Genomic DNA, 12244 nt, shown 5'->3' with positions numbered 1-12244 from the left:
GGAGATGGATTTTCTATATATTTTCTACAGGGAATGTTATACTTTTTTCTTTATTTCCTCCATAGGTGGATTTTCAAGATGTACATGCCAGAACTGTGGCCGAAAGGAGGAGAGAAGAGGAGAAGCAAAGACGACTGGATAACATTTATAAAGAAAAAGCTAAAAAAGCTGAAAAGGAAATGGAAGGTGAGTAACTTTGGTTCTTTCAGTAGCTTTTTTAAAGCAACCTTTTTATATATAAAACAAATTCTGAGAGAATAGCTATCCAAATTACAGCTGACCACAGGGAATGGGAATAGTACATTTGTTAGAGCTTAACCCTCTGTCTCTCTCACCTAAAAAGTATTGGGAAAAAAGGGAAAGTCCTGTGAATCTAAGGAGTATGAAGAGATAAAAAATTTAGCAAGTAAAGATATGGTCTGTAATTCAGTAAAGTATGAATGCCTGCCTCAAGCAAGCATATCACTAGACATTTTGAAGGTAGTGGCTTAATTACCATGTCTGTGACTAGGCACAGACTTCTTAATACCTTATGGATTGATAATGTTAATTATATTGAACATATAGTCATCGTGTTCCAGAAGTGTAGGCAATGGTCTGCACAGGTGTCCTGGATGCAGCGTAGGTTATCTCTGAAAAGGATCTCATTCCTGCTTAAAAATGTGTCTTAAGTGGAGGCTGAATCTCTGAGCAATATGTACATAGCAAACATATAGTATGAAAGAAGAACAGAGATAGTAAATACGTTACCTTGCAGTTATAAAGGGTTATTTAATCACTTTGGTAATGCATGCAATTGTGTCAGCATTTATACTGCATGCTGGAAACATGTGCATGGATGAGGGTAGAATTTTGAAGAGATTTAACTTTCTTAAAGTCATTTTTCTTCATAGCATCTTTTTTCAGCAATAGCACATATTCATGGCTACGCCACAGGCAACTATAGCTGTAGAATGAGTACCCACCAACACCACCAAGGATATCCTTGTTGAATCATGTTTTCCTTTAGATTCTATGAAATGTTTGTGTTATTTTTGCTGCATAGTGAAATTTTAGAAAGGAAAGGAAAAGCAGGAGCACTGATTTTTAGTTCTTTGCTCAGGAAGTTCTAGATTTCTTGCATAAGAAAACTGTTGTGACTTTTATAAAGAGAATTTCTGCAGTGGAGAGCGTCTGTATGGGTAAATTATCACTGATTATTGGATAAACAGATTACCTCCTTGGCAGTTGTATTTGTTTTGCAGATCTGCTGTGGAGACATGAGCATTTGACATTGTTTAACAATATTCTAAAACAATTGTGTCATGATAGAAATGTCTCAAGAGGTTGCTGACACGCTGACAGAGATGGAAAACTGTTTCCAACTTCTGATGCCAGATCCTTTCGAGTTCACTGTGAACAACACAGAACTGGAACCCAACAAACGAATGGCTACTGATGTGGATAGGCCTGTGTCCCCCTTGTCCTCCCAGATGGAAGTTAACCAGTCCCATTTTGGATTCATGGACGATGAACAGCCATGCTGCAGCAAGGACATTCTGTCTGTTTCTCAGTGTGTTAGAACTGATGAAGAGTTAGATGAGAAACAGGAGAAACCTGAGCAGAAGGAATTAGATGAGGGCATATGCTTGGAAGTTCATTCTGATGTTTCTGCTCTCAACGATGATGATTACCAGACTTTTGTGAGGAACCATGGGCTTATATCACATAAATACACTCTAGACCTTGAAATCTCCACAGGTATTTGGAAAAATCTTTTCACATAAAGCTGCAAACAGTCTTTGTCTTAAGTGCTTTATAGTTGAGTTTGGGTTTTTTTCCTATGTCTTAAATGCTTGAGGTTTCTGAACACTATTTATTGTGGAGTCCTTTTCCATTTTAGCCTGTTTAGTAATAATTCTTTGGTTTGAATGTCCTTGTATGTGATTTACAGATTTTATTATTTACCTTCTAAAATTCAACTTCTGCATTGGTTTCCATAACCGTAAAACAGCATTTCATAGTACCTGGAATGAGATGAGTTTCCTGTACTTTAAAAAAGCCTTTACAATCTGTTTACAGTGTAAAGTTCCACAGGCTTCACCATTCACCTTTTTCTCTCTATAGCTAGAGTATAAGCTACTAATTTTAAAATCTTCCAGTTGGCCATTTCATAAACTTTTTTTCCTTACTATTGACAATTTTCAGCAAGCAATAAATAGAGTTTTGAAAGGAACTCTTAAGGATTATACCTTTTTTATATGACTTTTCTAATCTGAATTACCTCTAGCAAAATACAGATGGTTTGTGTTTTAGTAGTCTAAATGAAGTCTCTTACAATACTGTGCTAAGAGAATTCCATGTGCAAATAGCCAGTAAGACATATATCTGCTTCTGGGCTTACAGACAACAGAATTGCAAATGTGTCTGTGGGGCTTATGAATGACTAATAGGTAAAAAGTACCATTTTTATTTGAATAGTGGCTTCTTTGATGATAAGTCCCTCTTGCTACTGGGACGGGGACTTTTTTGCATATTGAATATGCAGAAATGGTAAAGTAAGGCCCAGTCCATTGATTGCAACTTAGGACAAGATTTAAATAGTAAGACTGCATTTGCCTGTGGTTTATTTATGATTTCTTCTGTCATCACTGGACTGACAGCTTTTCCTCTGATTTTTTTTTTTTTTGGAATGTGTGGATAATGGTAGAATAATTAATACTGAGCAGGGAAACCTTCTCATGTTTATAACTTTCACGTTTACCTCTTCTGCTTAGCTTCTTGTGCTTCTGTAATGAAGATACTATAAGCATTGTGCACTAAGTCTTTTTTCCCCTGTTTTGAGTAGATATAAAAGTGCAGGAGAATGAAGATAACACTGCCATAATAAACAATGTCACGGATGCTCATAAACTCCTCAGGAATAAGTTCTGGCCTTCTGTGCAGTCCTGGATTCAGGTAGGATGAAGAGAAGATTTTTTTCATGTTTTTTAATAAAAGGATGGAGAAGCAAGGACTGAGGTATAGTAAATCCTAAGGGAGAGTGAGCAAAAAGGAAATCAAGGTTGAAGAAACATTTCTAGGTCAGTAGGGGTGACAAACTCGGAGCTACATAACTTGTTTGATGACTCTCAACATTAGATTTACTACCTACAGTCATCATTCATTTAGTTTTTTTTGAATGGGGCTTCTTTGCAAAGGGTTAAAGTAAAACAGCTTGTTTTTGCCAGATGTGTCTACATTAGAAAAACAGTACGTCTTTTCTTTCAGTGGATATTACTGCTCAAGACCCTCATGCATGGGACTGTGCTTAGAGAAGGGCACTCAGGAGATGTTTATACCAGCTGATCAGTCGCTTCTTTTTAGTATAATCACAGAATTACTTAGGTTGGAAAAGGACCTCTCAGGTCATGGAGTCCAACCATTAAACCAGCACTGTCACAGCCACTACTAAATCACGTCCTTCAGAGTCACAGATACAGGTCTTTTTAGTTCCTCCAGGGATGATGACTCCAGCACTGCCCTGGGCATCCTGTGGCAGGGCTTCGCAACCCTTTAGCAGTTGCTATTAGATTCTATTCTAGATAGGAAAAGAAATGGCTTCACTATTTGTTACTTGTAAAATAAAGGAATTTGTAGCAATGTTGTTTCATTAATTATGAAGGCAAACTGAGGGATTTTTTGCTCCAATGTCTAGAAAAAAGAAGAATGTTGATTTCTTGCTTTACAGTTATTTACCAGAGCAGGAATAAATGATGATCGCCTAAGATGTGCCATTGATCTCAAGAACAAACTGGAGAGAGCTATGAAGAAATACAAGGAAATGAACATTTCCTTTAAAGAGAGAAAAAGAAAAGTGGTGAGTTTCTTAAAATCCTGTTCTACTAGAGGGTACCATTCCCAATATTTAGCTTGTATACCAAAAAAAAAGCATTTTCTCTTCAGCCTCAATCTTGGAAACTTTTTCAACACAAGTTTTATTGCAAAGCACGCTAATGCAGCTAGTTGTAGCTTTGCTTCAGGAGGTTGAACTGAACACCTGTGTAGTGTGCCAGGGCCCTGGTTATTAGGCAAAACCACCTGAGTCAGCACTGTTGTTTTGGATAAAAAAGTGGTTAAGTTCAGATTTTATTTACTCTTAGTTTTTTCAGGTGTAACATTGTTATATGCTTGACTTCTGTGCAAATTTCTTGGTAAACACTGTTAATTACTTGTGTTCTTTTACAACTTGGTAAACTGTGTCTCCCAGTTCAGGGAAGCAATGTCTGTGCTTTGCAGCATTTACTCTAGTAAGTACATAATATGACTGAGAATATCTTAACAGAATAAGTTGTTATATAAAGCTTTAGAGTGTCAAAATGTTTCACAAAGAATAGCTACTTGTGACAGTCTTTGTGAGATAAGTAAAACTTGTGAATAAATGGAGGCTGGAAGATCAAATACTGTATTCAGATCCAGAAAGGGAGCCTGTGGTTTGTTTATGTAGCTAAAAATCAAAGCTGCATAATACTGATAATTGTGATCGAACAAAATCACTGTATAGCTTGATGTGAAAATAAGGGGTTTGGGTCTAGAGTAAAGTCTGGGTTATGACTGGATTGTAAGTATTTGATCCAGACGTTATACCTTGGACTTGGTAGCCTCCTTTAACCATGACTGACTGTTGCAGACTTTGCTTTCATTGTGAAAATGAAGCTTTATCAAGATGAATCTGGTTCATCACCTTAATACATACTGATGTACCACACCAGTCAAAAATGCCAACTCTGAATGAAAAGTACTGAAAGACTGTCTTGTCAGAGAGGTTTTTTTCTCCAGTGAAATATGTGTGCTACCTTTATGCAACCAACTATGAAGGAATCCAGACATCTGCTGTCATTCCTGCCATTTGCTTGACAAGACTTCATTTGCTGCACCTCTGCATGGAATATTGCTTGCTATATTTCTTGCAAGATATAAAAGACATTCAAGCCTGGATTTTCATGTGTGCATGCATGTGTACGTGTTTAAAGTGGTATTGTTACTACTTCTGGAGATTGAGCAATTCTATCTATATAAGGTCTGAAAGCTAATAAATTCCATTGTTAGAAGGGAAAGGAAAAGAGGAAAATACATAGCAATGCTCACAAAGAATATATTCAAAATGAAGCAATGTAGATTGAGGTATTAACCTAAGCATTGAAAACAATATATATCCCTAGGGTTTTTCTCTGGTGGAAAATACCCAAATTTAGTGCTAGTGCTGCGTTGCCTTAAATTTATAACCTTATAACATAGAGAGCTTTGTACTGCACAGGGAAACTGTGTAAACTATCTTTTATTTGTGTGTCAAATGACTTCGCTGAAACGTAAAAACACTGTGAAATGAGAGACTGATAGAACAAAATAAACAGCATCTCTTAGACTGTGATTATTAAATCCCCGTCTGTCAAATATTTACATGTCAGCATGTGAAACACTACACACAGCTCCTCTTTTATTTACCATTTGCTGCTTGCATTATGACTTCAGTCAGTAGGTCCTGTGGCACAGAGCTATAGTTCTTGCCATGCCAAAGTTTTGCTGTCTTCTGTATCTTTAGATCCAAGAGCAGAAGTACTGACGATCTGTCCTTCCATGCAGTGGCTCACAGCCAGCCCGTCCCAAGAGAGCTCAGGGATGTGAGTTGTTAGCACATGGAGTCAGTGCTGTTACCTGCTTGTGTGTAGAGATGAGCACAGCTAGAATCAAAGGGGAGCACTTAGTAAGAGAGAGAGATAATGTAAATAAAGTGTCTGAGTGCAGAGGGTCCTATGTAAATTGCCTGGTTTGTGGTTAATCTCTGGTATCTCTACATTTGGATAGGACAGCAGTTTCCCTGGCAAGTAGTGACAGCAGTCTGAGGTACCTATAGTGTTGGAGAAGTAGAGGTGAATTGTGCACTTGCCTGTTTTGAGTGTAATGGTGATCCTGCACCACAGGCAAACCTTACCTTTAGGGACAAAGTGGCCTGCAAGGCAGCGTCCTTAAGCAATTAGAACATGTTAGAAAATTAACACAAACTATTTTCTCTGAAGGTTTGGGGTTTTTTTTTCCTGTACTGAAAAATCCCAACCCCTTCCAACCCCTACCATTCTATGATTCTATGCCCTGTAAACTGCAGGAGAACTTTAGAGACCTTCTCTTACATGAAGTCTCTTGAAGGAAAGCACAGAAGCTTATATAGTGAAACGCTGGCTTGAAATGGTTTATAGTGATATTTCTTTTCTGCTCTATGATAGTAAATTCAAACCATCAGAAAGATTTAATTATGAAGAGAGCTATCGTTTTTACATAACACTTAAATCCTGCCAATGAAAGTAAACTCTAGCACCTTTCTTTTTTTACCTCTCAGGAGCCTGTGGGAAGAGAGAGAAAAGCATAAAAACAAATCCTAGAAGCAAATCTCTTGCAGCTAACTTTATGAATGTTCATACATCCCAGCTGCTCAGACTATGCATTCCTTCTTCCCAATGTGAATCGGGTGTCTGGGAGACAAGAGCTTAGAAAAATGAGTTTTAGCTGCATCTGGGGAAAAGGAACAAGTCGTGACAGGGCTTTTATTTCCCGGTACCTGGATAGCTGGACACATGCCTTCCTCCTCGGCCTTCCCGCTCGGGCTCATCTCCGTGCCCAGTAGAGGGAGTGCATACTGCATGCTCCACGCTTTTCTGCACGCCACCTTTAGCCAAAGCTAGCCATCGGCTCAGTCTGTGTCTACAGGTAAACTTAATACCAGAGCAATACACTAGAGGCACTTAAGGTTAATTCTTGACTCTATTTAGTTGAATTGTTGTAGAAGTACAATTGTAATTATTGGCTGAGATTGGTGTTTAAATAGAAAATCCTAGAGGTTTAATTCTTTCATGGGAATAACTTATTTAGGGCTAAAATGTGCCTTTAAAACAAATTTTTGCAGGTTAGAAATAGTTTTGTTTGTAAATATCTTCCTCCTTTTCTTAAATACTAGCGTTTTTTTCCTTGTTTAATGTTTAATTTGCAGCTGATTAGTTGCAAATGATCCTGTAGTTTTAAAAGTTGTGAGAAGATAATTGTGGACTGCATTTTAAATCATGCACACTACCCTTCACTGAGTTGTTTCAATAACGGAGTATCCATTAGGAAAATACCTGAAGTCCTCACATTGTTAACAGAAATGTAACTCATTAGCCACGTTTTGCACACTGAGAGGATATTTATCTCTTTTGTAAGAAACCTTTCACAGCTTCCCAAGGTTAACTGCTCAGGCTGGATAGAACTTGGCCAGATAGAAGCCAGTAGGAAGTGTGATGTGAGAAACATTCCTCATTTATCTGTCAGCAGAGCAGTTTTTTAACAGGTCTATTGCACTTTGAATTTTTGTATTTCAAGTTATATTAACAACCAGGGATATAGTTTTTCATTAACTGTCTTCATTACTTTTTGTTGCACTTGTCCTTATCTCCTGTCAAATCTAAGCATGCGCTTGGATCTTGATTTATTCATGTACTTAATTTTATCCTTGTGAAACATCTGGTTGAATTCAATAATGCCATTAATAATTAGATTTGGAGAAGGCTGTCCTTGTGTTGTCCAGAACCTGGCCTGTTCCCCAAACCTTATTGCAATACGAGTCAGATTTTTTTCTGAAATAATTATGTTAGAAAATTGTTAGGAATTATGTTTGCAAGTTAAATATTTGCTGCTTATAATTTAATCTTAAAATACTGTAATGCATAAAAATATTAATATTTTAATATGTAAGAAATTAAGCCAAGAGCTCTACCAGTTACTTGCCTGCAAGACTATTGCTGATCTTTTTTTTTTGTGTCTTTAACTACAGCTTGGCATTTCATCAATGCTAATGAGTTATTTCTACCTAATCATTTTGTAGCTTTATAACCATCTCTTCTTAAAGTCTCTTTATTAGTTAAGTTAGTGCCTGTTTAAAAAAAGAAAAAAAGTCATACTTGAATTTAAGGTCAAAAGCAAAGGCTGTATTGTTTTCTCCTTCTATTTGTTTCTATAGCCATACAGAATCCAGTACAGCTGACTGCTTTCTGTAGCAGCTTTTTGTACTCACATCCTCCTTTATTTTAGTCTTTTCTTCATTTTAGAGAAGTTGTTTCTGGGGCTAAGTAACTGTCCTTAGTGATCCCTCACCATGCCTGAACCCACTTTTGTTAAAATGTACTTAGAGCAAGAGAGATGCCTTTGTAAAACAGGTCTTTTCCTCAGATGGTGCTTTTGAATTGCACAGGAACAAAACACCTAACTCTTGACACAGTTGCTCTTTGAAAACCAGAGATATTAACATCAGGATTTGAATAGTAACATGCTGTTGATTGTTAGTATGTTTACCAAAACTTAAAAGAAATGCAGGGAATATTTGATAATTAAGTCAACATTACATCTAAAGATGTCCTTTATCAGATTGTGTATATCATTAGCATGTCATATATTCAGAAAAAGTTTAGTAACATTTGCAGGGTCGAAGTACTAGCCCAGGCAACATTTTAAATTATCTTTTATTTTGTATAGCTAATATCTATCAAAAAAGCCAGATCAGCCATAACTGCAGAAGAAAACACAAAATCTTAAGTGTCAGACATGCTTGTGCTTTCTCTTCCATCCTCCCTCATTTTAACCATCCTATGGTAATTACTTCTATCTGTTAAAAGTCTCTTGTGATCACTTTTGAGCTAAAAGAGCTTTTCAGGTTCTTTAAGTGTTACCAGGACGTAGGACTGATATAAGACAAAACACTGTAAAATTAACCCTAGAAATGGTACTCTCCTGTTGAAGTATCTAATCAGCTAGTGTGATGGTTTGGTTGTCTTTCTTTTCTAGAGCTGAACATTGCTGTGGCATGTTTTATACTTTGCCAGTGGCTATACACCCTGCCACTGGTACAGAGTTATTAAAAATATCTTGTTATGCAGATCTAGCCATGAATTCTTAAAAGTTGTCAGTGTGACGACCTCTGATCCCTATCTGATTCACAGGTCGCACAATGCCATTTGGAGCTTTTCTAATAGAGTGTAAAATAAAGTAGGGTGTCTCTATCATCAAGTTAACCCTTATGTTAAGTATTTAAGTTTTTCAGGCCAAAGGGTCATCTCCCTTTATTCATCTATGAATACTAAGCAGTGTGTAGATATAAATTCGCTTCCTTCTTTTTATCCATTCTGCCTTACAAGGGGATACAGTCTATTGAAATGAATTGAATATATTTGTGAGAATACATTGCTAAATGTATACTTACAAAAACGGAAAAAAGAAGATAGTTTTCAGGCTTGAAACATGAAATTTTAATGAATTTTAATGAATAATGAAACATGAATTTTAATTTAGTTGGCACAGTAATATTAAATGTATTGACATCTCAGGTTATCTTTGTGCCTAAAATCTATAGTCAGGAATATATGTAAGGTTATGTGTATCTTGCACAGAATGTTTTGTTGACTTGTCTGTAATAATTGAAATGAGTATTTATCTGTTAAAAATGCAACATCTGAAATATTTTTACCAAATGTTCAGTTCAGATTTATCCATAAATGTGGTCATTGAAGTAAGCTACGATTTAGTTACTGATTTCACAGCCTATGGGTGTGCAAGACTGTAGCATAATACAGGAGCATACATAAGTTTGTGGTAGGTGCAAAGTTTTAGTAGCACGAATTTGATCTGGCCTAAGCTCTAGATGGTGATCCATCAAATGCAGTAGGACTTTTTTTTTGCATGAATGAGTGATAAAGGAAATCCTGTTATGTCACATTTTACATGAAAATCACCTCTCCTAAAATTTCATAAAGAAGATGGCTAGTAATAAGGTCCTTTTTTCCCCTTCAGCTCTAAAACTTAGCTTTTTATCAGGTATAGGCCTCTGAACCATAAAGAAATTAAATAATTCAGAATGCTTCCTAAAATATTTGAAGGAGTCATAGGAAAACGTAATGGATGGGTGTCAGGAGGACAGAGCCAGGCTCTTCTCAGTGATGTGTCAGGAGGCTGGGGCATCCCTTTTTTTATAGTAGCTAGCAACAGGACAAAAGGTAATGAGATGAAGCTGGAACACAAAAAGTTCCGCTTAAACATAAGAAAAAACGATTTCACTGTTGAGGTGAGGGAGCCCTGGCACAGGCTGCCCAGAGGGGTTGTGGAGTCTCCTTCCTTGGAGCTCTTCAAGACCCACCTGAACGTGTTCCTATGCGGCCTGATCTAGGTGAACCTGCTTCTGCAGGGGGGTTGGACTAGATGATCTCTAAAAGTCCCTTCCAACCCCTACCATTCTATGATTCTATGTCCAATGAGATGATAAACGGCAATGACTACAAGCTGGGACATAAGAGGTTCCAAAGATACACAAGGAAAAACTTCTTCCTTGTGAGAGTGAGGGAGCACTGGAAGGGGCTGTCCAGATGGGTTGTGGAGTCTCCTTCTCTGGACACATTCAAAACCCACCTGGACAAGTGACCTACTCTAGGTGGTCCTGCTCTGGCAGAGGGGTTGGACTAGGCAAGCTTTTGAAGTCCCTTCCAACCCTTAAGATTCTGTGATTTTGTGTTCATCTTATAAATAACTTGAACTAGCTGAGAAGCACTGGAAAACCTACAACTTCTCTGTGGAGGGGGAAAGAAAGGTATTTTTGGTTGACCTTTGAGTTATCAGACCGTAAAACAACTTTTTGGTCCAGGAATGGATGTAGCCAGTTCTGGACTTCACTACAGCCTAAACAATGGCTTTAAACAATTTCATCTGCACTGGTGTGCAGGGAATAGTGTGTAGAGGAGAAAGGTTAGTCCATAAAGAAGGGAGAGGTGCTTGAAGCATAGTAGCTTTTCAGGGTAACCCTTGTTCCTAATGGGAAACATCTTAGGAACTCTGCTGTGGGTATGTTCTGGTCTGAACACGGACCCTAATGTAATTTCACATCACTTAGTTTATTGCTTTGCTGGCTTCAACACGCCTCAGTGGTCAAACCTTCAAACCTTTCCTTTTATGTTAAGACGAATGGAAAACTGAGTAGGCACTTTACAGAGTTTCCTTACAGTTATCTGGGAGTTAAGAGGAAACCAAGTTTGTTTTTCAAGGCACAGATAATGTGCACAACACTATTTCATGCTTGCTTGTCGTTTGTTAAAATTCTTTAACCCATTCTACAGTTCCTGAAACATTAAAGATGAAAATCTGCCAGGTATTTCTTGGTGTGTTGTGTAGTTAACAAATCTTAGCAGGTGGATTTTTGTACAGGTTGCTGTTGTACTACTTGTGGGAGCTGAACAGGCAAGTGGCTTATATATTTCATTTATTATTTTATGGTAGGCTTGAAGATGTTCTAAACACAAGCAGCAATTGAAAGGGATTGTACTGTCTGTTTGCCCCCCTGATGATTTCCAGTGCCTCCATTGTACCTGCTATAGAGCTTCTGTTGCAGCAGGGATCTGAACTGACTGGAACCTAATCCAGAGAAGGAGATCTCTGTAGCAGCGTTAAGCTCAGATAGACTGTCCTTTTCAGTAACTGAATAAACTCAGGTAATGCAGATCCGATTATGAAGGTCAATGTTTAATCAGAGGACTCAAATTGATGGAGTGATATACAATTAGTTTGTCTCCCAGTGTGAATGAAACTGGATTAAGAAACCATACCAGATACTACTGTTAAAATACAACTCCCTCAGCCTTTTATCAGAAGGGAGATGCTCTGCTTCTTTCATCATCTTTGTGGCCCCGCACTGAACGCTCTCCAGCAGCTCCCTGTCCTTCTTGAGCTGAGGGGCCCAGGACTTGACACAATATTCCAGATGTGGTCTCATGAGGGCAGAGTAGAGGGCGAGGAGAACCTCTCTTAACCTACTGCCCTCAGCCCTTCTAATACACTCCAGGATGCCATTGGCCTTCTTGGCCACGAGGGCACATTGCTGGCTCATGCTCATCCTGCTGTCCACCAGCATTCCCAGGTCCTTTTCCCCTGTACTCCTTTCTGAGAGTTGGTTTATTAGCGTTACTAATGAAAGGCAGCAGACTTCTGTGTTATCTCCAGAGAGGTACACCCCAGAGGATGCATAGAAAGACAAGATGTTGGTACACTTGAAAATCTTCAGTGGTTTAAGTAAAACAATTACACCTCTGAATGTGGTATTTTATGAAAATTGGGATTAGGCAAGAGAACTTTGCTTTTCTAATGTACTTTTTTTAAGGTTTAAGAATATTTATGCAACCAGTTAACTGTCGGTTTTAGTGGATGGTAGGAGCCCAAGTAGTGA

General features: G+C 37.9%; 1 protein-coding gene across 2 annotated transcripts in view; it reads left to right on the top strand.

The window, feature by feature from the left end:
* Positions 1-12244, top strand: part of UVSSA (UV stimulated scaffold protein A) — a 58456-nt gene that overhangs the window by 3972 nt on the left and 42240 nt on the right. For both annotated transcript variants that reach the window (XM_061992920.1, XM_061992921.1), the window contains exons 3-6: positions 66-186; positions 1312-1740; positions 2828-2937; positions 3710-3838. In XM_061992920.1, coding sequence (XP_061848904.1) covers positions 66-186; positions 1312-1740; positions 2828-2937; positions 3710-3838 — 789 coding nt within the window. The remainder of the gene's footprint in view (positions 1-65; positions 187-1311; positions 1741-2827; positions 2938-3709; positions 3839-12244) is intronic.

The sequence above is a fragment of the Colius striatus genome, chromosome 3, assembly GCF_028858725.1.
Source record: "Colius striatus isolate bColStr4 chromosome 3, bColStr4.1.hap1, whole genome shotgun sequence".
In the NCBI taxonomy this organism is placed as follows: domain Eukaryota; kingdom Metazoa; phylum Chordata; class Aves; order Coliiformes; family Coliidae; genus Colius; species Colius striatus.
This window is presented reverse-complemented; position numbering and strand designations above follow the sequence as displayed.